The sequence below is a fragment of the Xiphophorus maculatus genome, chromosome 23 (assembly GCF_002775205.1).
Source record: "Xiphophorus maculatus strain JP 163 A chromosome 23, X_maculatus-5.0-male, whole genome shotgun sequence".
NCBI classification, from domain to species: domain Eukaryota; kingdom Metazoa; phylum Chordata; class Actinopteri; order Cyprinodontiformes; family Poeciliidae; genus Xiphophorus; species Xiphophorus maculatus.
Genome location: NC_036465.1, coordinates 3,484,717 through 3,512,145, shown reverse-complemented (window position 1 = coordinate 3,512,145; position 27,429 = coordinate 3,484,717). Strand labels below are relative to the sequence as shown.

At 36.8% G+C, this 27,429-nt stretch overlaps 2 protein-coding genes across 7 annotated transcripts in view; both read right to left on the bottom strand.

The window, feature by feature from the left end:
* Positions 1 to 519: 519 nt before the first annotated feature.
* Positions 520 to 17,884, bottom strand: LOC102238385 (transmembrane anterior posterior transformation protein 1 homolog). 2 transcript variants are annotated; one of them, XM_014469345.2, is made up of 15 exons: positions 17,677 to 17,884; positions 14,635 to 14,765; positions 13,766 to 13,884; positions 12,514 to 12,546; positions 10,063 to 10,225; positions 9,045 to 9,180; positions 8,338 to 8,435; positions 8,050 to 8,119; positions 7,628 to 7,708; positions 7,056 to 7,165; positions 6,910 to 6,969; positions 6,705 to 6,773; positions 6,490 to 6,566; positions 4,380 to 4,549; positions 520 to 2,811 (listed from the first exon to the last, which is right to left on the bottom strand). In XM_014469345.2, exons 1-15 carry the CDS (start codon positions 17,864 to 17,866, stop codon positions 2,507 to 2,509), a joined length of 1,812 nt encoding a protein of 603 aa, XP_014324831.1. In that variant the 5' UTR covers positions 17,867 to 17,884; the 3' UTR covers positions 520 to 2,506. The 2 variants fall into 2 exon arrangements, with proteins under 2 accessions (XP_014324831.1, XP_023184447.1); XM_023328679.1 differs by lacking the exon at positions 12,514 to 12,546.
* Positions 17,885 to 20,155: 2,271 nt separating this feature from the next.
* Positions 20,156 to 27,429, bottom strand: part of ldb2 (LIM domain binding 2) — a 98,268-nt gene continuing 90,994 nt past the window's right edge. For all 5 annotated transcript variants that reach the window (XM_023328964.1, XM_023328966.1, XM_023328965.1 and 2 more), the window contains exon 9: positions 20,156 to 22,165. In XM_023328964.1, the coding sequence (XP_023184732.1) occupies positions 21,935 to 22,165 (231 nt within the window). In that variant the 3' untranslated portion in view covers positions 20,156 to 21,934. The remainder of the gene's footprint in view (positions 22,166 to 27,429) is intronic.

Sequence of the window (27,429 nt, the reverse complement as noted above, 5' to 3'; positions counted from 1 at the left end):
ATTATGCTTTTTAGTCAGAGTTTATTCTGATAATCCCCTACTTAACTTTGGCGTTTTTTACTTACTAGATACAGTAAAAACTGCGTGATCCTGATCACTGAGTGAAATGTGCTATACCCATAATAGTTCACATGCAATCAGCTAGTTGTTTCTGATCATTATTAAAGCTGTTTTAACACCACATCACAGAAGGCTTCTGTTGTATGTATGCAATCTCAGGAGAGAAAAAAAGGCAATTCTGTATTATATGTATGTTGCAAAAATAAAAGTTCAGAGTTTAAGTAGGCCATTCCAAAGCCTTCCTTTAGGCTTTTGGAGACATACACCGGTGGACTTGTTTTTTTTTCTAAATCAGTTTTCTAATCTGGCTGAATACTGACTGATGCAATCCTCCAATGATTACTGAATTAGATTGTTTTTGTTTGCTTCAGAGATAGAGCTGCAAAAAAGCTGCTGTTCACAGTTACTTCTTTCCTTATTGAGGTTATAGGAAACATTTGCGATCACCATTTAAAAAAACAAAACTTTTATTATTCCAAAAAAGCAATTTCATTCATTATCAAGGTATGAATTAAATATAAATCTAAACTAATGAAACAGAGCAGGCAGTGTACTGGACATAAAAACACTTCACTTCATCAGTTCTGTTGATCTCAGCATTGGCCGCCTGCAGTTCGGCTGCCCTTCACTGTAAACAAACAAAGTTTGGACGACTCCGAACAAAACATGGGAGAGTTCTGGCCTTCTGAGAAAACCACGCAATGGTTTGAGGAATCACATTTTACATGGAAAATTTGAGCCATTTACAGTTCCCCAAGTAGAACCATATTCCTTGTTGTGATGGAAAAGGACAATGTAAATCAACACTTTGCCTTAAACATTAATGTCAACTTTTTTCTGCTTAAACAATATTTAACATTTGTCTGTACGTTCTTGTTCCAAGTACATTTTTGTTTCCAAGACTGAATGACAAAGATAATGAATTCCTAATAATCTGATTCAGTTTTACAAGTCAACAGTTCTTTTGAAATTGTTTCAGTGAAAATATTTTATACAAATTAACTGTGTAATAATGGAAGAAACCAGAAAGCAAATCAAACTATATTTGTGTTACATTTGAAACTGATTCATTTCTGATAAAACTGAAGGGCTTTGCTTGACTTTCTATCATAAAAATATAATCAAGTTTGGGATTTTTATATGGTCCTTACATTTAATTATAAACAAACAGTTTTTATATACTCTATATATTTGTCATATATTTTAATCACAATAAAAAATGGTTTACAATAACTTCTTAAAGTCAGTCAAATCACAGGTTTTAAAGCACACATGCAAAAAAAAGGCATTCTGTCGTGGAAATATTGCTTCTATCTTTCTAAGATGTTCCTATGGAAACATCAGCTGAGTTTAAGTGAAACATGACTCGATATAACTTAATGGTCCATCAGTGCAAACATTCGAGAACAAAAGAATTAAAAACTTGGTACATTCCAGAGGAGGTGCCGCACTCAGTCATATCCCGTCTTAATGGATGTCAAGACTTTGAAGATGGCAATATTGAATGATTTATCACTTTGTTCATAAAAAGGTGACATTATAGATGTAACTGACCCGCTGCATCCTCCACTTCTGGTCTCCATTTGCCGAGTCAGGGACCGACAGAAGCTGCTGAGTTAACGTCAGCAGCTTCTGTCAGCAGCTTCTGTCTGAAGCTGCTGACAGAAGCTTCATTAACAGACAGTTTCTGTTTGTTACTGATACAATGATGTAAACAAAACACCCCTCTTAAGGCCAACAGTTTAAAAGAATGTTTTTTTTTTTTACTTTACTTTGGATTTCATGTTTGCTGATTCATGTTTTGATTTATAAATTTCATGTAGTTCTCTGTAATCCACATTTTATTATCCCCAATAAACCGAATAACATACTGATGTATATGTGCAAAAATATATTTCCTGTTTTTCTGTTTGCAACACCATCTCAACATAAATGCCTAAAATAACCACTTAGTCTTGAAAGCCAATATGTTGATACTTCAGCATCTTTTCTTATACAAAATGAATATTCTGACGCTTGCTTTAAAAATCTGTGGTTTTAGTTTGTTTTCTGTCTGCAGAGCGACGTTTCTCTCCTTCTGATCCCACAGCTGCTCAATCAGGAAGTGCTTGTGTGCTGTCACACTCACACGTATTTCTTTCACACACAGACACACACACACGCGTACCCCCCCGTGCCCACGCATACAATTGGCAGATTGTCCCGACGACTCGGCTGCCACACTCACACTTTCTGTCTCCTGCTGTTTATCAGACACCTGAAGTGTTCTTTGTCAAACTTCTCGACCTGAGGCGTCGACCACAGCAGAACCGCCTGACGCTGTGTCTCTGGTAACAATAACTTATCGTATTGTCAATAAATACTCTGCTTTCAGCTTGGAGGATCTGGCTGAGAGCCTGCGCTCTCCGCTATACCTGAGTGGGTTACTTGCGGCCGCTGCTGTTGGTCAGTCAATTCGGTTGCCACAGATTGTGAAGCGGTCGATCTCCAGCAGGTCTTTATTGGGAGCTCTGTGGTTCATATCGGAGGCTTCGTCTGCCTCCTCTTCCTGTAAAGGTGAAGCTGTTGGTGGTTCAGCGTCAGATTGGGGTTCTGAGGTCGAAGGACAGCTATCTGCTGTCGCAGGTGAGGCATCAGTGGGGGGAGGGAGAAACAAGTCAGGCCGGGGAGCCGGCTGGGTGGTCACAGAGGATGAAGAGGAGGTTGGAGGGCTACAAGGTGTAACAGGAATCTGATCCACGCTGGATTCACCTGAATGACAAAGGATGAAGAGTATAAACTTCTTTTCTCTGAAAATGTATTAGTAACTATTTTCTAGACAGTTGTTGTCTAGAAAGACTTAAATATTCCAATAATAACTTATTATTGCTTATATTATAACTTAAAATGTTGTTATGCTTATCAAGCTAAATCAGCTCTGCTCAGAATAAAAACAAAAAGGCAGTGGACATACTGTAGTTCATCTGATGACTTTGTACAGGGTTCTTGTTGCTAGGCAACCAAGGCAGACTACAGCAAGTCAATGCAATCTGTCAAGTTGTTTGCAAAAAGGCAAATTGTTGCCATTTTTGGCATCTTTGTCTACTGATTACACAATGAAGTTGATATATTAATAAACCATTCGTGCTGCAGCTGACTGACTAATAATGGCCAAACATTCAGCTATAAAACCTGGCATCTCTATTCCTGAAGATTCAAACTATAGTTAAAAGCCAAGAGAGATTGGGTGGTTTAACTTGCAAACAAGTACAAAATCTATTTTATCTTTACATGTGTGCTTCCTTTCTTTTGGGGAACCGCAGTAAGGTGATTTTTTATATTAATATTTTCTATCCCTCCTCCTCAGTGAAAGTGAGAAAAGATCAATAAGAAACCAGCTTAGAAAATAAAAAGTAGTTTTTCCACAACTTGGCTGACCTCCATCAAGATGGCTAATTAAAATGATTCTAGTTTATCCAGAAAAGCGTAATCTTGAATAAATCAAAGGAGAGCACATATCTCATTATGAAGTATTATGTTTTGTTGAAAGGAAACAGTGTGTACTATAACAGTGTGTACTATTTCACTCTGAGAGTGCAAGGAGTAGTATCATGAGAAAAATCATTCTGAGAATAAACAAAATAAGTTATATTTGAAAGAACTGTACAGAACTGATAATTAAGAGGTTTGGCAGGAGAGACCACTGCCTCACTTCAGGATGTCTCGGTTGCCAGCTGCACATATAAATAACTGTTTTAACAAACATAACTGCAATCCACCAACCTATTGACTTTGTTTGTCAGAGAAAAGTATTTGCATTGTTTTAAAATAAAAATAAGATGTTTAGACTGTATATAAATACCAGCTGTATTGACGTGTTTTTATAAATAGTTTTGCTGGCCCATCAGCTATTACAAACATTTTTCCCCCAAGAGTTCAAATTTACAAAATAAATAAAACATGCCAAACTTTCTCTCTTTTATACAAAAATTGACTCCATGTAAGTTTTTAATAAACATTCAGTTATTATTGTCACAGTTCTAGTGAACTTAAACTTTTTGGATTTTATGTCGAAGAACAGAAAAAAATGATCAGACTTAAAAAAATAATTGGAAATTTTTGCAAAGTTGAGGCAATACTTTTTTTTTAGTAACAAATAAAATGCACTGCACAGGATAAACCTCATGTTGTGTTTTTGTCCATATTTTACAACATAAAACTTCAATAACTTTCATGAGCGATCCATTCATCTTCTCTGAAGACGTGCACTTTAATAAAAATTAACCACCATGCGGTTAACTTTGATTTTAATAAGACTTGATGTGATCAGCTTTGTTTACCTGAAGATTTAGCGCATCTGCGTGGGTCAGATTTGCTGGGACTCTTTGCAGAGAAGGACGGAGCGGTCGGCGGCCTCTCAAACAGTTTGTCCTCCATGTTGGCTCTCTTGACATAAACACAAGACTTCCCCAGTAGCACGATACTGTTTAAAACTTTTAGAGTAACCATCCTACAAGTAGAGCAGCAACAAAGGAAACAATATCAGAATATTTAACATTTTATTGGCATGAAGAAATAAATAGCTAAAAACATAATAAAGGATAAAATAAGCAATAACTTGGGGCTAATTCTGAGTGTCCTTGAAGTTAAATTAAAGCAGGTTTTGGAATTTAGATAAAAACTTCTCTTTTTTTCCATAAATGGTGACATTTACTAAACTTGTAGAACTCTATCACATAGTGAGGAGACCAGAAGAGCAGAACATCCCAGTTTTTAATTTACTTTAATTAGAAACAGAGTTTTCTGACTAAATCAAGCAAAACTCGGATGCGCTAAGCTTACAGAAGCATCTTAACACATTAAAATCCGATCAAAATGTTTGTTTCAGTAATTAAGTTTAAAATATGAACCGTTTAAAATTTTAGAAGTTAATTATTTGGAATATTACTTAACATTCTGCAGCTTTAAAGGTGCCTCTGCTTAAATACACCTGATTCTATTAATTAGGACATTAGCAGAAGTCTGTGTAATTTGACTGCTTGCTAAAGAGAAAATTGAGCCCTTTGATGTGGGTGTTGGACCAGGAACCCAACAAAAGGTTTCAGAGCTCAAGGTTGAAACCCCTAATTCAGAGGATTGTGAGCCAATGACCATTGAGAAGTTTAAAAGAGATTCACAAAGTGTGGAGTTCGGTTCAGGTCAGTGTTTAAAGAGTCACCTGCTTCAAATATTCTTTGAAAATATAAAAAATAAAAAATTGGTATTATGTAATATTCCTATTGTCTGAGAAACTGAATTTTGGGTTTTCCTCAGCTATAACCAAATTTAATCAAAAATAAACAGAATATAAGTCTATATAATGCTAGTTAATTTATTTAACAATTTAAATAAATATTTTTTTTACACAAATTGTAATTTGTTGAGATGCACTGATAATAGTGCTTTCTTAAAATGGAGCCTAACGATTGTAAACAATCGCCACCATTCAAGCCTCATCTTTCACACCCACATGCTGATGTGCAGAACGCTTTTCTTTGCAGAGCTTTGATTCTGACACTGATGAGTGGAAGACGGACACATTTGGGTCTGTGGAGCAAAGCTTGCTGTGACAGGCCATTTGGAACTGAGATTGTGTCAGCTAAATCTTTGCCAAGGCACAGCGATCTGCTCAAACAAGGGTTATTTTTAAACCAGAGGAAAGGGAAGGCCAGAGATGACAACAATGTGTTCTTCTCCCTGAAGTGAATTCTTCAATGGGAAGAGCCCAGTGGGAAGTCAGCTACAGTGTTCATGCTTATATAACCACAGATGTGTCAGTGTGACCTCATCAAGCGCAGAGAGCAAGTCAAGAGTGTAACAATTGAATAAAAATTTATTTTTTTAGTGTCTAAAGCATTTGTTAAATTTGTCAAAACTTTCATCACAATTTTGTGGTTACTAGCTCTCATTTTGGAAATATATAATTTGCCATATGTTGGAGCCTACTAAGAATTGGATTAATTTATTTTTGCTAATGTATTAAGGTTACAGATCTAAATTTATATAAATAATATATCTATTGTAACTTGTTTATTTATTTGTTTTGTTTAGACCCTCCTCCTTATCAGGTGGCCTCCTGCTGTGATTAGGGAGCGGAAGCAGCTGCTGCAGGGCATCTGATTGTTTGGTTAAGGAGCGAGGGGTGAAATAGTTTTTCCACCGCACCAAATAAAGTTTAATTTTACATTTTTTGGAAATTCAACTCGGAGAGTGTTTCTGTTATTTTTGTACATTGAGAAAGTCACCTTTTGCCACAAGAAAACTTTCCGCGAGTGCTTTGTTTTGGATGAGTCGGAAAACCCTCCTCCTAGAAACTACTCTGACACCTTTTGATTTTTGTTAAAATCCAAGAGTAGCCGTAACACCATAATAAAGCAGAAGAAAACAAGCAGAGCAAAACTAAAGGCTTACCCGAGGTAAAAGAGGAACACACATAGGTATGACAGAGCTCCCTGTACCTTCACACAACTCATCACCACTCGGATTAGCTGAAAAAACAGCAAAAACATTCCAAAATCAGTTTAATCCAAAAACCAAAAAATCTAAAACCTAGTATTTGGACTGTTACTTTAAAGGCTTAATGCAAGATTTGAGTCGGTTTAGGGTAACAGACTGTTGTCGCTCACCAGAACAGCCAGCGGCAGAGGGATGAAGCCCATCCTCCGGGCCACTGAGTCACTATAGTCAGTGTAGGCCTGCACAGTGACAGACAAAGGTTACATCTCTTGACATGAGAATCTGTTAGCTGCATGAGCTTCATGATGTAACAAAATAATTGCAATGATATGAAAACAAACAAGCAAAAAATACACATTTTTTAAAAAGTCATACGTTCTTTTGTCGACTGCTAACAAGATCGAAGGCCAGACTGGCTCTGTATTCACTGTACACCTGGAGGACATGCATGCGACCGGTTAGAAACGTTGTTCATTAAGCGATGAGTAAATGCGTTATTTTGCCGCTGGCTTGTTTCTTACATCTGCTGTGATGTCGTTGAACTTTGTGATGAATGCATGTTTTATGATGTCAACAGCAACTTCTGACATGACGACCATAAAGACATCAGGGAACAACATCCACAGGTGGTCTGAGGAAAAAAATATCACGTCTGAGCAAATCCATCTTGGTTTATCAGAGGATGAACACAGAATGAATGCAAAATGAGAAGTGTGCTGCTTTAACATTTCAGCTGACAGTCAACATCTGTCACTGACAGGGAGTTTGTGTTTGAGACTGGCAGGAGGAGCTGAGTGTCAGAAAGCTGTCAAACGGTAACGCCCAGCTCTCATCTCTGACTTTGCTGCCTTGTTGACTGAAGATTCTGGGAAAAACTCCCCAAAGTACTACAGTTGGTCAGTGGGAAGAGACAGAAAGCAACTGCTCAGCATAACTGTCAAATCTTTGTTCAGTGCAAGCAGCAACATCAGGGCTGGCACAGAAATACTGGCAATGTGTTATATTTATGGCAAAAGTGAAATGATGCAGTTTTGTGTTTATTGCATTTTAAATGTGAATAAACACTTAGTTTACAAGGAAAACAATTAATTACCTGGGTTCCATGAAAACTGCTCCATATTCCTGAGACAGACGATGATGAGGAGAACATAACTGGTAAACCGTTCTTTTATATCTGAAAGATAAAATAAAAACTGCTAATTAAGTAGAGTAAAAAATGTTAAATGGGCTAACTAAAACAGTTCATGGGAAAACAGCTACCTTGTTCCAGTACATTTTCTAAAAAAGTTGCAGCTGTTTTTTTTTTGTTGCTGTCATGTGTGACAATGAAGCCAAAAATAAACAAATGCACTTTTCTTATTAAGCTAGTTATGGAAGCCTTCACCTGACTGTACTAAACTATCAAACACCTATAGCTGAAAGCAGAGCTGTCCAATGCAACAAATGTATATAACTGTTATGAAAGACAGAGGTCAATGAAAAATGATGTGCAGTGTGCAGTGATGAAAAACTTACCACTGTTAGACATTTGGAATAAATTGTTCTTCTCAAATTTCTTGAAGACGCTTCCCTTGATCTCCACAAACTGTGATTCATAAAATACACATAATAGATCATCAAATCTATATTGTATAAAAATACAATGTTGTAGATGCAAGAGTCAGGTTTCAACATCTGCAAGCTGAATATATCAACACACAAATACTTTTAGTGCATTGCTGCTTGGACAAATATTTTAGGTAACATATTTTAGGTGTGCATTAGAATTTCTTTTTGTTTGCATGGATGTGTGTGTGCACTGACATTGTTGGACATCATGATGGTAAGCAGAGACTTGTTGTGTGAGTTGAAGGCAACATTCAGAGTGGAGGCTTGGACCATGATGAGGATGGAATGAAGAACTGAGGAAGAAATGCTCAGGAAAAACACCTTTTAAAAAATAAATTAAGTTAAATAAAGGCAGTGGTTAGAAATAAGACTTGTAAACTAAACCAGAAACTGTAAAAGTCTATTATTTCAATAATATTTGGAGATGGCTCAGGTGCTGAAGCGACAGGCATAAACAAATGTTGTTTAAGTGCAAAAATGTTGATTTATCCTGCCTTTGGTATACCATATTTCAGGGGTGTCAAACTCCAGTCCTCAAGGGCCGGTGTCCTGCAGTTTTTATAAGTGTCACAGGTACAAAACACTGGAATGAAATGGCTTAATTACCTCCTCCTTGTGTAGATCAGTTCTCCAGAGCCTTGTTAATGACCCAATTATTCCATTCAGGTGTGGTGCAGCAGAGGCACATCTAAAAGTTGCAGGACGCCGGCCCTTGAGGACTGGAGTTTGACACCTGTGCCATATTTGATAATAAATTTCAAATAACTAAGAATATGAATGTTACAGAATACTCATTTACATAATGTACGACCATGTGTATCACTGTTGTTTTAAAGAATAAATAAAAGGGGTCATATTTCAAAAGCTTTTGGGTTTAACATGAATATAAAATGGAAGGATACAGACATAAAAGACAGCCATAAAAAAGTGAGGGATAACTCCTATATTGTCTCTTTTGCGTTCTTTGGGTTCAGTGGCCGTCCAGTATAGAGCATCCAGGATGTCTTGACCAAAAGACGAGAAGAGGCGATCTGCAACCTTATAAAGAAAAACGAGTTGGAAATGAAGCTTATCAGAGCTTTAGAAAGACAGTAAATGTAACCTTAATGATGTTAGCTAGTGAACAATTAGTTTTTTCTGTTAAATCACGGAACCACCTCAATCCAGACATAAGTAACTTTCATATAAAGTGCTTCAGAGCATCAAATATGGAAAGAACTACAGTCTGCCTGTGATGCTTGCTTTCCACACAAGGATGAAAGGTTTATTTTGTGGATGCAAAGAAGTTGCTCACATTGCTAAACATGACTTGTCAATTTATTCAGCCATGAATCTTAAACTTTTATTAGAAGTCGTACTACTGAAAAGGTATGCGAGTCTGAAGAGAATTTAAGAATCACAAGCCTCAATTATTTAATGTTTAATCTCTGAACTTCAAAAAACATCATTGTGTTTGCCAACAATTAAATACTAGATGTACTCAGAAATCTGAGTCTATTTACCAAAATCAGATGATTTTCAGCTCGATCCCCAGAACCACAAAGTCTAATCTGCTTTTGATCAGTGAATTGATCAAGCCTCTACTAAAGGAGAGGGAGTGTAGAGAAATTATTTCTTTCCCTTCTAATAATTAATAACTATAATTATTAGATGTAAAAAGCTATTTGAAAGAAAACTACTTTTTGTTATTGGGGTAAACTCTGTTCAATATGTCAGCTTTGAAGCACACTTTTCCTTGTAAAATATGCATTTTTTAAAAAAATACTAGAGATTTATTTAAAATGACTCTGCAAATAAATAGTTTATTTTCTTCTTTATGGATTTCATGCAATGGAATGGATTTTAAGAGTTATACATAAAACAACAGTGTATGCTATAGCATCTCTGATTTAGTTTTTCGGTATTTGCAGTGTAAAGTACCTCCAACATGTTGTAGATTATGTAGAGCTTGATGACGGACTGTCCTCTGATCAGGTGATACATCATGGAGTAATCCACGTAGTGCATCATGGAGAAGCACAGCACCAGGATCAGCCCCTTCAGCATATCACAAACCTGCGCTGGCTGCAGCAGTCGTGACCCGCTGTTCACACAGACACTCAGAAAACTCAGGGTCTATTTCCCGTACCGACACACAGACTAGTGTTATTTAATGCCCTGATGCATGCTGAGCTGCAAGCTGTTCTGTATCTCCCAAAATCAAACATGCATGAATAAATGTGTTCACACCGTAATGTAATGCGTGCTGATAAAACGCACACGTGAACTAAGTAATAACATGAAGACATTTCCAACCTTTTGTAGAATCATGCACACATTCGTCTACCCCACGCTGACGCTTTACTGTGAGGCCAAGACAGCAAAACAAGAAGGAACAGACAACAGATGTCTCCCAGCCTCTCCTATTATTGCAGGTTACTCAGGCTGAATGATCTTTGATTAGATTCTCACAAGTTGATGCTGAGATACAACACGAGTAATATTTTCATTTCTGTTCAAAATGAGATAAAACACCAGGAGCAACAACAGATGGTATCAATGAAGGTACAATATGAAATATTAAAGATATTATCTCCTTTATATAACATTTATCTTAGAAGCCAGCTGTCCTTTTAATATGGTGGTTTTTGAAATGTGTTTTTCTGTTTAAAGTACATGTATAAAAAATAAATCCAGACTGTTCTTATCTACCAAACAGACCAACAGAACCAGTGGCTGAGCCTCGCTCTTGATTAAAATGTTTCACTTATGGTATAAAATTGGATTCAACATTTTGGACAGAAATGACTAAAACAGAAAACAAACAGGCATCAGCTGTCATATCCAACAGTGACGTTGGCACGTCTTTTCAGGGTAATAAAGTGAGTCAAACATGCAGCTTATTTTATTAATATCTGTAGTCGGTAGCGGCAGCTCTGGAGTACGTTACGAGAAGAGCTGACAAATCCATGGGAGCGGTTATTTAGTTACAGTGACAGGGGCGACTGGGAAGAGCTGGAGGAGATTAATTTGAACACTTTCTGCATATTTTCCATGGCAGCTGTGTTTCGTCTATTTGCATGCAAGCATGCAACACCACTGTAGAGAAATTATTTATTTCCTTTCTAAGGACATGAACTTATTGGTAATGACCAGTTTGTTTAAATTATTCATTTATCACAGAGAAATTGGAATATACCTTGAAAATGCTGAGGGAGCCTAATCAGCTTGCTACTATTTGGTTAATTGAGCGCTTCTGAAAGCTAAACCCCGTTACCAGTTCTGCATAATTTTTTCTTTGCCAGATCACAAAAGGCACAATTTTTAAACACTCAATAACAAGGTGGAATGTTAGGAACCATTCTAACTGTCATTGATGCCTCCACTGATTTTAGCAGCAGCTTTAACGATACGGAAAACATGATTTGCATGGCTGGTGATAGAGAAGCTGAATCATTGCACCTCTGAACTGATAACAGTCTAATCATTAGTATCACTGTACTCTCAGTCAAAACAGCCCAGATGTTCAGCCCAGTTGAACATCTGGGCTGTTTTTAATATACCATTAGAGGATAATTATCCTCACAGTGAACTTTGATTGTAGCTCAAAAAGTTACCCCATATCAAATTGCTTCATATCACAAATAAAAGAATGTACATGAATTCTGCAAAATTGGGAAAGACATTGGAGATGGACTTCTGGTGCTATACCACCACCTAGTGTTCAACCTTGCATTGCATTGCATTATACGATGCAGTTTTAGTATTCAGGTAGTCAAGGTGCTGACCCTGAGAAGGCTCTTGATTCTCAGCACACAGCCTTTAAAGTTACCTGCTCAGGGGTGCGTCATCTAAATTCTGTAAGCACCATCTTCACAAACCAAATAATTTCACAAGAGCAGAGAGCAACATTACAAGCAACTAGGACTGAGTATAGTTCCCTCCATGCGAGAATGTAAAAGAAAGCTTAACATAAAGGGCAGAATAAGACATGAAAGATTTTGTTAAAGAAGCTTAATTTTGAGTATCAAACAATCTGTCTGCTGCTGTACAGTGGTTAAAGATAATTTAACAGTGGAGCTAAGTAATTACTTTGTTTTTCTCCCTCATAAGTACTGGAAAGTAAAGCTACAGACAACACAAACTGTGCAGTGCAGCAGTAGGTGTATCACGGACACTTAACACAGGATGAAAATGGCCAAACATGCTCAGCAGAACTTTACCAGAGCAGACAAAGTTAAACTAACTTGAAGACCAGAACATGGAGTGTAGTGCCAGGCTGTATCTTTACAAACATAATGAAGATGAGATGAGACTGATTACTGGAAACACAGGCTTGTTCAGGACAGGACTAACTTTTACTGAAGCTATGATGGGCTTGTGGGAGCATACCTGCTTCTTTTGCAGTAGGGGCATGTGCGTGCCCTGCAGGGGAAGGACAGTGAGGTGAGAGATAGGCAGAACAGGGGGCAGAATGTGAAACGGGGCCTCTCGTGAGAGTAAGGGTACATTTATCCATAACTTTGTGACATAGCTGAACTGTTAACAATTGTTCCCCTCATCCAACTGCTCTTGAGTGTACAAACTATTAGAGTTTTTGAAAGAAGACATTTCTCCTTAGTCAGTTTTGGCCTTTTCTGGAAAAATGATCTTTTCAAAGTGTGTCCCTATGAAAAACTGATATAATCATTCCTAATATTTTATTTGCAAGTCTCACAACTTGTACTCTTACAAATTAATAAGGAATAACTACAGACATGATTGCCAGTCTGAAAATTAAGGGAATTATCTGAATGATTTGTATTTACCATTTATGCTTGCATAAAAGTAAGTGGACATCCCTTTAATTTTACTGTTTCTGAAATACAGTACATGTTATAATGTTTTAGACTTTTACATATGTTAGTTGAACGCTTGAGTGAATGGGTGAATGACTGAATGCGGTGTAAAGTACTTCATCCTCTCGACTTGATAAAGATGCAAGTTCAGGCCATTTATCATTTACCATGTCATTAGATGAATAAAACTCTAGATGAACACCTGACAAGACAATAAAAGCACAGCTTAAGTTTGCAAAGACGCATCTGAGCAAGATGTCTGGACCGTAACCCTAATGCAAAGGTAATCAGAGAATCATAAAATTGTGGCCTCAAAAGCTGGTTCTACAGAATAATTAAACATTTTAGATTGCTTAAGTATCTAAAATGTTAAATGTTTTTTTCTTTAAATTATGTGTGATAGATCATGCGTTGGTATTTATCTGACATTGGATTTATCCAACTTGAACTGATGAGATATTTTTTATGTCCAGAGACAACACCTGCAAAATATTGAGAGAGGGTGGCCTTAACTTTCAGTTAAAGCAATGTATTTGCAGTTAAACAGTTTCTCTAGAAGTATGAAAATTTATTTGAATCCGTCTGACACGTTATTATATGAAGAAACATAGGAATAGGTCAAATGATCCTGGAAGTGTCTCCCAACACAAACTCCTGAACCTAATGACCTAATGAGAAGATTGTGGTTCTGGTTTTCACAAAACCAAGACAAATACAGAAAATGAACTGTAACACACTCAGTTTGTGCAGAAATACAATTTATTCCTGTTTTCAGTTATTGCATAATGTATGTTTTCCAATCTTACCTGAAGCCACAGCATGGCAGGGTGAGGAGGCGAAGCAGAGCCAGCAGCACTCTGAGGGGTAGCAAGGTGAAGATGTACAGGAAGGCATCGGCACACAGGAAGAAGCCAAAGATCATCAGCTAGAACCAACAAACAACACCCGCACGTCAGACAATAGCTGTCAGTGTGAATGTAAAACCTCCACTGTGATCATTAAATGTGAGCTGAAAAGCAACAATTCAAAAATCTATATTCTTATAATCTATAAATTTAATAAAGGTCAGATAATTTAGAAGCAAATCAAAGGTACCATCAAAATGTTTCACAGTAAGATGTTATTCTAAATAAAATATAATTACATTGGATGAAATTTAGTTGTAATTCATTTAAATCAATCTAGTTAAAATATAATTACACAGATTTCAGTTTAATTCTAATGCTGCATAGCACAATTCAGTTGATTTAGTTGATTCAGCCTATAGCAAATAGTGGTTTATATTAAAATAACATACATTATATTAATTCATATTATATATTATAAAAAACAACTACAGAAATATAACCAATGCACATTTTTAATTATTATAGTTATTAGTAATAAGCAATAGTTGAATTAATTAAGCAGAATCAAAATTTATTGTAAAATTGTGCAATGACAACTATCACATATTTGGTTTGTTTACAAGAGATTGATACAGTTTCAAATCATACAATCCACTGATGTACACACTGAACATTTGTTGGGTTGTCACATGGCTCAGCTGTAACTCAGCTGAGCTTCAGGCTGCTCATAACATAATCATTTCTGTTTGGCTGAAGAAACAAGCAGCTAGATGAATCTGGCCAATGAGAAACAAGGGGAATAGTTCAGGACCGTTACTGTACGCTACCTTCTCCAGCTCCTTGGGAATACGCATGCATGTATATACCCTCTCCCTGCGCTCTGTGTACTTTGCTTCATTGTGTTCCAGGAAGTAGCCTCTGGTGAGTTCTGTACAAATGAAGCGTGTCAACGATGGATCTGGAACAACAAGAGGGCCACAGTGTTACCACAAAGCCATTGTCTGTGACAATTGCATCTGTCAGCAAAATCCGATTTCAATTCCATGAATGTTACTGGAAAAAGTGATGAAATCGGATTAATTTTTGCATTTTTCAATGTAAAAAATAAAATATACCGAATACTTATTTTAACAAAATTATGTAATTACTCTCCTGGCAAGTACAGTTATTTTAAAACTTCATGATGTTTTGTGATTAAATCGATTAATAATAATCAATTAAATGATAAATTAAAATGAAGAATTATGTTGAAGTTTAAAAAGTAAAAAGAATTTTGCTCTAAATACAACTAAATGTATTTTTCAAACGGCAGCCACAAATAATACTTCAAGCATCATTGTTTCACCCCCAAAAGGTGAAACAATGATGAGTTTGTTGGGCTTGATGTCCACATAATCATTTTACATCCTTTTCTAAGGATGTCCATCATATGCCACAACTTCAACAGTAACTGTTTTTGTGCAACTAGGCACATTATGTAACCCAGCATGACTTTGTACTTTATACTGTCTCTGTTTGTTTAACTGTGTTGAGACGATATCAGATATACTTGCTATCAATTGATCCCTGTATAATTCACAGCAGCATACCACAACTTAAAGGTGAACTCAAGGTTTATATGTTTGATAGGTTTGTTTTCTTTTACACCTGAAAAGTATTTAATTTGATTCATTTAGTATTTATGTTTTTGACTAAGAGCCTCAAATCTAAAAATTATAAAAACTGCAACATTAGTATTTTTTTTTAAGTAGTATTTATTTTTTGTAACTTAAGGTCTGTACATTAAAATTTCAACAGAAATTTGATATAAACTTGATGTAGAGCAGTACAACATATCACATCGCAATCATCACCATATCAAAATGTGCAATATTGCAAATAACTACTTGGATGCTATCATGTTTTATGTTTGTATGCAAATTCCTTATGCCAATATTGTATTTGGACTGTTATATAGTCTTAGTGGTCTCAATGCTAAAGCTGACAAGCGGTGGACATTGCAATGGAGAAAAGTGGGTTAATCATAACCAATAACATTATTGCAATGTGTACCAACATCTTCCAACATCATTTCATCATATTGTGCAGTCAAAGTAAACAAAATATATTGAAACTTTTAGTTAATCATTTCTTTCTATAGCACTTTGATACAATGCTCAAGGTGGATTTCTGCCCAAATAAATAAATAAATTACCTTGATTCTTCTAGAGTGAATTTTGGGTCAAGGGGTGCTCTACAAATATTTAAAGTGAAAAAAATATTCATGTGTAAAATACTTATTTTATCTCCTCTGAATACGATGTGACACTCAAGCAAAACATGAGTTACCTGGTATAAAGCAAAGTGGCTGTGTATAGTACCAACAGACTTCAAAGTAAATGACTTCTCAGGTCTTTGGGTAAATTATTATTCAAGGAGTCAGAGTTTACTGTAATGTCTTGATAATAGTTTAAAAGAGATCAGAAATATTTCTTCAGGACTTCATAACTCCTTTAGAAAATCTATATTCAAATCAGGTCCAATTCTGGACCTGATTTACACATGTAGACAGTAGGTGACAAAGAACTCTGAATCAATTAAACTTTAAAAAAGTCAGTTGACTTAAGGGACAAACCACTGTTGAGTCAACACATGACTTACTGTTTAACAAAAAACATATTTCAAATGGCATCTTGGTATTTTGTTAAGTGGTTTAGGGAAAAGTGGAACACGTTGCATAAGTAAAACAGTATAAACAGGTGAGCAGATGCTTGTCATCTAATATCGAATATTGTGAAGTACAGTTCCAAATTAATAAATTAGATCATCTTTCATTTAAGTAACTCAATGAAAAATATTCACTGAAGTCAAAACATTTAACTCATACTATGTAGATCAAATACAAACAGCTACATATTTCAAGCATCTCTATTGTTTATAGTTTAAAACTAGTAAATAAACCAAATGTATTTTGTTAGACTTACAATTAAACTGGATTTCAAAAAGAGTTTAGACATGGTAAAAACAACAACAAAAAGATGCTGTTGGTCTGTCTGCTGGACCAAAAGCAGATGGCATGGCTCCCCAAATCATCACAGAACCCGGAAACTTCAAACTGGACCTCTAGGTAATTGAATTTGGTCCCCTGGTTCTTTTCTTCCAGACCAGGTCCTTGATTTCCAATGAAACTCTGAACATCATGTAACAGCACGATTCTTTTACTCCTCAAACCAGCTAAAGCGTTTTTGGTTCAGAACTAGCTTAACACGAAGAATTGAAGAAGCCCAAATGTTGGACACATTTGTGTGTTGGCTCTTAAATCACAGACTTCAGCTGTAATCCACACACTGTATATCTCCCTCACACTTTTTGTTTTGACCTTCCACTGAACTTCCGCTTAATATTTTTGGATAAAGCACACTAAACAGTAAGCTTCCTTAGCAACAACCTTTTCGCTATCTACAGATAGATCTTTATTTTTTACTAACAATAGTGCAAATTGACAGCACGGTGTGGTATTGGAGCCTAAAACATGTAAAAGTAATATGAAAAAATCTTGTCATATACAACAGTAATACGAAGCTACATAGGTAGCTTCACCAAGTGGCTGAATTCGCCGTTTTTAAGCTAACTGGCTATTTATTATTAGCTTGTTAATGAAGCTAGCACTGTGTATGAACAAACTCAGCAGCTGTCATCAAGCTGACTCATTTAGGCTTTTGTAGCTAATTTATGCTTGATTCCTCACCCCTCCACTATAGACAAAATGTTGTAGTCGTTGAGTCACGTAAGTGTGAATGGCTAAAGAAAGTCAAAACAGACTAAAACAAGCTTCAAGTTGTTTAACGGTTGTATCTGTGGCTTCACAGCTGGGCAGACCAAACGGTTACCTGCTGAGACCTCTTGCTGCTCCCTCTTCACTGCACTAATGTCGAAAAACCCCAACGTCTCCGGCAGCTCTGGAGTTATCCCGATTTTTCCCGACCTGCGAAACTCTTCCCAAGGTCTTTTCTGTCTTTTCTTTAGCTCAATTTCGTTTTCTTTCTCTTCTGACAGCTCGGTCCCCAACACATCCGCCATCTTTACTCTGGTCAACGCATGTCGTCATCGAAGCGGCGTCGATCTAAGACACGTCAACTCGTATATATATATATACATATATGAATTTTTTTTAGATCCATAACATGCATATATATTTCATATGAAATATATATATATATATATATATATATATATATATATATATATATATATATATATATATATATATATATATAGATAGATAGATAGATAGATAGATAGATAGATATCTATCTATCTATCTATCTATCTATCTATCTATCTATCTATCTATCTATATATATATATATATATATATATATATATATATATATATATATATATATATAGAGAGAGAGAGAGAGAGAGAGAGAGAGATACAAACTTAAAATATTTTTGTTGTTCGGGCAGAACCTTTTAGCTCTGTTTTCTGTACAAATTCTAAAGCCAGCCACAAGACCTTATTAATTTGTAAATTAAACTTGAACCTACATTCTTTTAATTAATAAATGTGTCTGATAGGCTGTGTGCAAAAAAAAAAAAATGAATGCATTCTTTATGCAAATAAAGAATAATACAGAGTAACTACAGTTACACTTAAATAAATAAATACGTTTGTATGTCTAGTTTGAGTATACCTTTGAGACGAGGGCATACATTTGAAGTAAGAAAATAAATAAATTCCTTCTGGTGTCAGTTCTCAAGCTCTTCCACATGGTGGTGCCAAAGTCCTGTCAAATATTTCAAAATTTAAAGTCTACCCAACAACAGCACTGAGGCTTCTTCTACAAAGGATAACGTTCACATATAATGTGTCTTTACCAGGCTAAGCAGTTTGCACATATATTTCTGTACTGCAGTTTGCTCTTCTCTGCAAAATTTTGGGTAAAAATATCAGCAGGTCTGTTTTTCACAATGATCATTAAAGGCAATCAAAAATGGCAGCTAAAGAGAGAATTTGTTTAGGGAAAAGAATGAGTCATTTTATGCCATTAGATTGTATGAAGGGTACAGGCAATGTGAACAATTATTTATTTTTTTGCCAGTGTATAGAAGTGGGAGAACTATGATCTAGAAATAAAAACAAAAAACATACTGATGCATATCATTAAGCATGTTTCTCATAAAAGCTCACCTTACAAAATGAAACATTCCTGAAGTTCTTAAAAACATTTATCATTAATTTTCCATATGTTCTGGATCTGGTTCAGCATTCACTGTCATGTTTTGAGCATAACAGTTAATAGGTAGTAGTACTCAACCTGAACACAGCACTTGACCATCACTGGGCTAATTCAAGACAAGCAACCATTTCACATAAACACTGACTTCTAAAGCCAATTTATAGAGACCAATTAATCTTACAGGCATATTTTTGGACTGGTAGGAAAATGTAATTCCTATATAGAGCAGATGAAAACTCCATGAAACAGGACCCCAGGCCTGAGATCTGAACCCAGGACCTACTTGCTGCAAGGCAGAATTGCTAACATCTGTTCCATGAAGCAGCGGCTCTCAAGGAATAGTAAGACTGAAAAATGTTACATCCTCAAGCATGCAAACATGTTCTCTTCTACATTTCTACCGTTTCAAGGCCTTTTATGAGTTGCCAGAGAATATTTTTTCCCAGCTGTTTGAAGCATAAAATAATGCAGCGATGCCCCTGCTGCAAAAACACAAGTCTTATTCTCCATAGAAAAAAACTTATACGTATGGGGGGTGGGGGGGGTGGGGGGGGGGTGGAATGTAACTTCAAACAATTTATAAAAAGTTGCCTTTTTCATAGAACATATCTAAAATATTTTAGATAAAATCCAGATTCAGAAACTGAAAGACTGAAGTATAATGCTACTTGACATGCTATTGAATAGCACAAAGAAGCAAATCCAGAACAATCATTCATTTTACTTAGGACTGTAAAGAAGATCAATTAGCCTCTGCAGCAGTGCTAGCGGTTTCCACTGTGCTTATTAATGGATATTTAGCTGTATTTGGTGCTTAACCTATTAAAATGGGCAGTTATAAGCATTTTTAGAGGGGCTCTTAAATATTCCTAGATTTCAGTTATTTGCACGCATTTGGGGTCCCTAAAAATACTACAAATACAGAGAAATTACTATATATATGTAATACCCTGAGAAAACCCACAAAGGCCTGGGATATCATAGAAAAACCACACTGAAAGACTTGCATTGCTGAAATTTACAGCAGAAATATTTTCAGTTTTAACCACCAAGCAGCCCCTGCAAAGAAAAAAATGTGTTTCAGAAATACTGTGCAACATAATGAGAAAAATGTAAAAACATATGGTTCAAGAAACAAGACCGTCGTTTAATACCACATGTGTGTTGATCAAACCAAATTCAGCTTTTCTGTAAGCACGGTTTATTGGCACACATAATGGTAAAGCATACATACCAGACATCAGATATGACACTGAACACCTCTGCTATATAATGTACAAATGGTGTCTAATAATACTAGGCTCAAACATATTTTGAAATGTGTTAGCTTCCTTACAAATACACAAATAAATACCCATTAGATCGAATTGTATAAAGACATCTGTCATTGTTTTCTTGCCCATTTTTAAACAAAAATCCAACAAAAAGATCAAGGATATACTGGGGTAGCGATTCAATTGAAGATTAAAGAACAATTGTGAACAAACACGGGGATCTTAAAGCATTTCTGTGGGGTGGATGAGATTGTATGTCAATCTGAAAATGCAAAACTGGTTTGTTCCTTCAGTTTGTCACTAAGTCCTCAGTAAATCGTCATGTGACAGTGTGGCTGTTCGTTAACTTTGTGGCTTTGGTTCTGTACTAGCTAGAGAGGTGTAGAAACATGAGAAGTTTTGGTTCAAAATAAAGCAAACCAGCATCCATCCAAACCACCCTACAGAAATGAGAAACTGGTATAAAACAAAAACAGCTGCCATATCCACACTGCTTTCAGTGGCTGATTTACAGTGGACAAAATAGATTCCACCTCTATTTACAGAGCTACAAACCTTGTTACAGTGTTCCCAAACTGATGAACACAAAAAGCAAAAACCAAACGATGCGTTTCAAAGAGCACATTTATCAAACCAAATAAAAATTGTATAAAATCATGCAGGAGAAGGCTTTTGTATCAGTTTGGGATTAGGTCGTTAAAGGGAAAGAAGTCCAACTTTCCAGGAATAATAATAAAGAAAAACAATAAAGCGTCAACATGTGTCAGCAAAGTTCACAAACTGATTGGCAAAATTACAATGTGACTTCAAAGGATTCAGAAAGAAGCAAAATTACCAATAGACTACAAACACAATCAAACTGGTTTGCATGAAATCACAATCTGTGACAGCCGCAGTAACGTTAAGAAAACAATTCCAGGACAAGATTTTCCTCATTTGAAAAAGCTTCCACTTTGTAGAGAACTTTTATTTCCTCTTAATTGGAAATGAAACTCTAGCAACAGTAGAAACAAACCAACGGCCGACTGAATTTCCAATAAAAATGCAATTGCCTCCAACAATGTTTCATTTGAGTCCAATGCGGTGAGACACTTCCATGGGCTCCGCTGGCTGCTAAAAAACACCTTCCCTTCGCCAGCTTTCTATTTCAGAGATATTTTGTTTGTTGTTTTTACTCTTCTCTCTTTCCCACTGTCCGCAGTCAGCGTGATGACTTGTGACCTGCAGGTCAACCAATCACAGCTGAGGTATTCCACCAGACAGGAGGTTCGTATCTGAAGGTCCGGGGGGGAGAATTTGATCTACAGCTTTCCACTGAAGGGAAAAAGTCAGTCTGCAATAATAATTTTATTTTACAATGCATACGTTTTGTATGCATTTATTGTCTGTAGATACTTCTGAGCAGTTCTCTGTGTTTTTTAAAAGAAATGTTACAATGATTCAGAGAAGAAAATATCCCAGATGACAAAGTTTGGCTAGACATGCCAGTGGTGGTTTTGCAGACAGGTGAATTCATTATGCGGCACAGAAGCGCTGTCCTCAGGGTAAAGGGGGAGAGGTTTAAATGTCTAACCCACATGGAGCCAAGGATCTGTTGTTTTCTTCTTTTATGTAATTTGTTTATTATATTTTTACTGCGAGGGCTGGGGCGCTGTGCTCTCGGGCTTGCTGTCCTGGGCGGCGGGGGGTTTGCTGCTCCAGGGGGCGTTGTTTCCCAGAGCTGGGGAGCTGTTGAAATCGTCCTCGTCATCCAGACCGTTGGTGGCGTCGTACTGTGTGTTCTCCAGACGGGTGATCAGACGCTCATCCTCGTCCCCAAACTCGCCGCCCATGAGGGTCGGCTCTCCAACAACCATCACGTCCTGTAGAGATGCAGAGAGGTTGATTAACTGAAATCTTCTCTTTTAAAATAGACCTCAAATCTGTAAGTCAAACTGTTTTTACACCTATAAAACTGTGAACAAATTCAAAGTTATTTGCTCCCTTAGAGGTTTCTTCTCTTTATGCTTTCTTGTGACACTTAAATTTATCAATTGATCAAACAAGTTGTATATTTACCAATATTATTGATATTGCAAGATTTGTCTATATTATGCAGCCCAAATAGAACCAACATGGCCGTAGAAAAGTACTGGCACCCTTAAACTAGGGTTTGTGATGCTCAACTGTCATCAAGAAGTTGTGGTAACTGGCAAGGAGAGTGCTTTATATTTCTGTTGATGAGTTTGGGCCAATTTTGCTTTACAGAATTGTTTTATTTTGGCCACATTGGAGGATTTGGGAGCCAGAATGGCCTGTTTAAGGTCACATCACTGCATATCAATTGGATTTAAATCAGGAGTTTGACTAGACCCTTTCAGAGCCTTTCTTTTTAAGTCATTCCAATGCTCCACCTGTTGTGGATCACTATCCTGCTGCATAAACCAAGTCAAGTTGAGCTCAAGGTCACCCCCAACCACGTCTGACTATCAATATCATATTCTATTGAAATGCTGTAAAAGTTGTAATGGGACACAGACCAGACCTTACAAAAATCTCATCATTCTACACAATGATCTACAGGATCATCAAGATGTTTGTTGGTAAACTATTGGTCCATGTTTTCTCCATTTGTGGATTATGTATCTCATCATGGTTCGCTAGAAATGTAACTCTCTAAAGCATCACAATTTAAGAAAAATGTCAGGGACTTCTTACATAATTTATTTTTTCACATAATTCCAAACTGGTTTGAGTTGTATTTTATTTTCTCCTTTAATAAATGTTAATTTGGAAACAGATACTGTAGTTGCTTTAAACTGCACCGTATTTCAGTTATGACCAATAGTTCTCCAGCTGTGCTTCAGCAAATGAATCTGTAAAAAACACTTATACAGAGCTAAACATTGATCAGAGTAATTATTTTATTAGGTGTTTTCTTAGATTCCAATAAAGAAACACAAACTGATGGTAAAAAATGTCTAAAGATCTAAACTGGTTCAATGCCAGAGTGTTCATTATTGGTAGACATAACGTTGATTCATTGTTCAAGTTTAGAAGCCAGTTCATTGCCTGAATGATTTGTAGTTTTAACATCTTAAAGATTCCTCTCAAAATGGTCAGCTACAGGATTGAAATGCTTTGAAGAGATTCAATAGTTTTTAAAATTGTTATTATTATTTAAATGTGGACACTAATATAGTGAGAGCCACATCTTTGATTTTGTAATTTCTAAGTACACAAAAATAAAAATAGTTTTGAAAAACTGTATTGTGGTTATGTTCTGGAATCAACAAGTGCAACTAGGGGGGTTTTGAAATGCAAACTCAATGGAAAAAAAAATCACACTGGAAATGAACGTGTATCTGATTTTTCTATCTAGTCTTTATTCTCAGACCATCAGAACACCAAAGGAACATTAATATACTTAGACTTCTGAAAAATACTTGTACTACTTCAATCAAATGATTATGTTCTACAAAAGATAAGAATATATTTAGCCAGCTTTAAAAAGAAATACCACAAGGTCAAAAAGACAACCGTTGACTTTTAATAGCCTTTATCATTATATCATGTTTTCTGTCTGATATATAATACCCAGTCACTGAAAGCTGTGTGTTTTCCTGCTTTAAATGCAGACCCCCCGCTTGCAGCGAAATGACAGCAAATGTGCGTGTATGTTTAGGACAAGTGCGGCTGTATCCAGTGAACCCATCCGAATGGGCGACCCCTCTCTGTGCTCCCCGTGCAAATGAAACCTTCCCATACACTGAGTGGATACCCCTGGTGCGCTGTACCCAGCTCGATCAATACTCATCATGTAAGACATATTTCACAGAGATAGCCCTCTCACCCTGGGTCATGGAAAGGAAGGACAGAGATTCATCCGTTATCTACTGATATCTGTGACTCGTGTGATGTGAAGGAATCCTGATAGAGAGGGATGCCCCCCTGGAAGTGCTTGTGTTTAGTCACGTTTTTAAATTAATCTGCAAAAGTAATCCTTGCAGTGTAATTTATTATTTCAAGCACCGATCGATAAGGACCTCAATTACTGGCATATTTATTTGTGAGTTGTTGAGTCTCATCCTTTGTTGCTGCCGAGTTCTGGACCAGCTATTGTAACCTGGGAAGAAGCCGTTCAGTTAAATGGAGTGCACGCTTCACTGGCCATGTGTGTCAGCGCTGCCTGGTTGGGAGATCTCACTCTCCACAGCCGTCTCCACCACAACAAATACACAAAAATAACCCACAAACGTGCATGTGCACTGGACAGAAGCCAAGACAAACCCACCGCATAGCCGCAGCGCTGCAAACAATTCCACACCAAAAGCAGATGAATGCAGATTAACCCTGCCTGCAGTCCTGTACAAAGTAAGCATTGATGTAAACATGCACAACACACCCTGCTTCTATTCCAGTCCAAAAAACACAACAAAATGCACAAACACTTTGATGAGAATCACAACAAGGAAATTCAGTTCATGAATCCAAGCCATCTCCTCTCTGTTTCCCCCCAGCGACCACTTCTACACCTCTCTATGCCTTAATCAGGCTAATTAATTTAGGTGAGCTTTTCAACTAAATGACAATATCCACACTGATTTGTCAATTTGCATAGCTAATTAAGTCATTAGCTAAAAATGTACTGATTGCCAACAAGCCTTGCATTCACCATCTGTTCCTGTGAGGAGGCCTGTCAACCTACCTCTGGCCAATTTTAGGCAACCCCCTCCTTCCCACCATCCCTCTTGAACAAAATCTCTTCGATGATAACAGCTGGTGGCTAGTCTGAGACCAGGGAGAGCTAATTGTGAGCTAATTAATACTGTCTACTTGTCTACTCATCTCGTTAGGAGTTTGCTTTCGCACTAGCAGAAGCATCAAGATCTTGCATGGGCCAAAGCAGAGACAAACGCCTCCCTTCTCGCTTGATTTCACCAAGTGTTGCATCAGGATGCATTCATAGAGATTAGCAAAGGGGAGCGAGGAGGACGTATCTGCTCCTCCTCAGACCTCCAAAACAACAAGTGGGAATTTAGTGGGTTGGGACAGGATGCAAAGTTTCACTAATAGCAGGACAACCAGATACGTGACAGAAAATCATTTAGTCATTTATGGATTGTATTTAAAAACAACATCAGTTAAAACACAGTTATATAGAGCCAAAAAGTACTCCTATTACAGCCTACTTGTAATAGGAGAAAAAGGTTTCCAAAAGTAAAAACGGTTAAACAATCCAATTAAGAGTATAATCCAACGAGCTGGCAGCATCATATTTTTTGGGCATTATTGGTATGTTCTTTCACACCTATAACTGTTGTCTTTGATCATCTCTTCAGCTTCTTCTCTTTGAAAGGCCCTATGGTTATTGGAGATGCTATGTTTGAAGATAAAAACTGATATATTGGACATACAAGGCAATCGATGGATTTTAGATCTTTCTTATTATTTGCATCTCCCATTGGCCATAAACTGATCTTTGGCATAAATGTCACAATAGTTTGGACATTTATGGATACTGTAGTATGGATATGTAGTTCATTTTTTTCCAAAAAAGAACTACATTAGTAAAAATAAAATCAACATTTCTTTTTTAATCTTAGAACTGGCTGAACACATTTAAATTTAGCATACACATAGTGAAACTCAGACATAAATATACTCACATTTTTCTGCATTTTGACTATATCTTATCAATTTGTGCAGTAAATTCACTTTGTTTGGCCATCAACAAGATCCTGACATAATTTTAGCTCAATATTTCACAACTCTTTGGAAAGGGTCTTAAAGGTATTCCTCTGTCTTTATTATTTCACACATTTTCTACCACTGGCAGTGTAACAGATCTTATGTATTATGCTAACACTGCTTGCTTGACAGATGTTACAAGTTTAAAGGCTTTACCTTCACTTGTCTTTGCAGGCAAGTGTGCAATACAACTTCCTCAGACAATTTTTTCTCAAGTCAGTATACTCATAGTCTATACTGATGTTAAACTAGAAAGTGACATTGGACTTCGAGCGTTTCCCAGTTTATGATAAACTTCCTGTGTTCTTCCAGAACTTACTAACTGATTTGCCTTCATCAGAGGTAATAGTTTGGGACAGAAATTTGGACATAATTGGCAGTTCCATCATGACGATGATCCCAAACATAAAAAATATTTTTGGAAGGCTTACATTAGGCTTACTGAATGGCCTCCTCAGAGCTCTGACCTCAAATCTGAACATTTGTTGGCTTCACTCAAAAGCCCGATCGTTGGCAGGAAATCAACAAACAAATCAACTCTACCAATCCAACAAAGAAGAGTGGTCAAACATTCTTGCCAGACATTTTGGCTAAAAACTTTGAGAAAATCTACAAATAATAAAAAAATAGTTATGTATATATCCATTCCTTTCTTAATTAACTAAGGTTGTTTGATGTATATTTCTTACAGCCTAAAAAATAGTTAAAATCTATGATTAAAAGCTCAAAATATGTATGATATTACAGTCCGTAATGTGTGTATGCAACTGCCTGTGCCATATGCAGTGCAGGTGCATTTTTTTTTCTTTAACTGTGATTTGATTCTAAATTAAGGCAACTTAAATCTAATGTCAAGTAGATCTATGGATTATAAAACACGACCATTTCAAGATGATTTCAGTCTTGGATGTTCCCAATGTAAACCACTAGAGGTCAGTGTTGCTCATTCTATGAATACCCTCTCCACCACCACCGGTTAACCCTCCCCTCCACCCCTTTCCAGTTGCAAGGGTCCACTCCTTATTGTTATTGGACTCACGTAGGCTTGTGTTCAGCCACAAACGAACAACTTCTCAGACAAAGACGGCAGGCGCACAACATATGTAACCAGCATGTAACAGACCGCGCTGCCCGTCTTTAAGAGTTGTGTGGATGCACGACCCAAGTGGGGATGTGTATATGTGTGTGCTTATGTGAGTAGGTGGGTAGGTAGGTGGAGGTGATGAGGAAGAGGAAGAGGGAATGGGGGTGGTTGGGGTTGGAGGTGGGGTTGGGGTGGGTGAGGGGGGGCTCAATGATGGAGCAAAGACGGAGCATGTGAAGAAGGAGGGGGGGTGAGGGTGTATACAGATATCTGCGATAATGAGAGCTGGCATAGAGCCACGCTGCCTTCCAA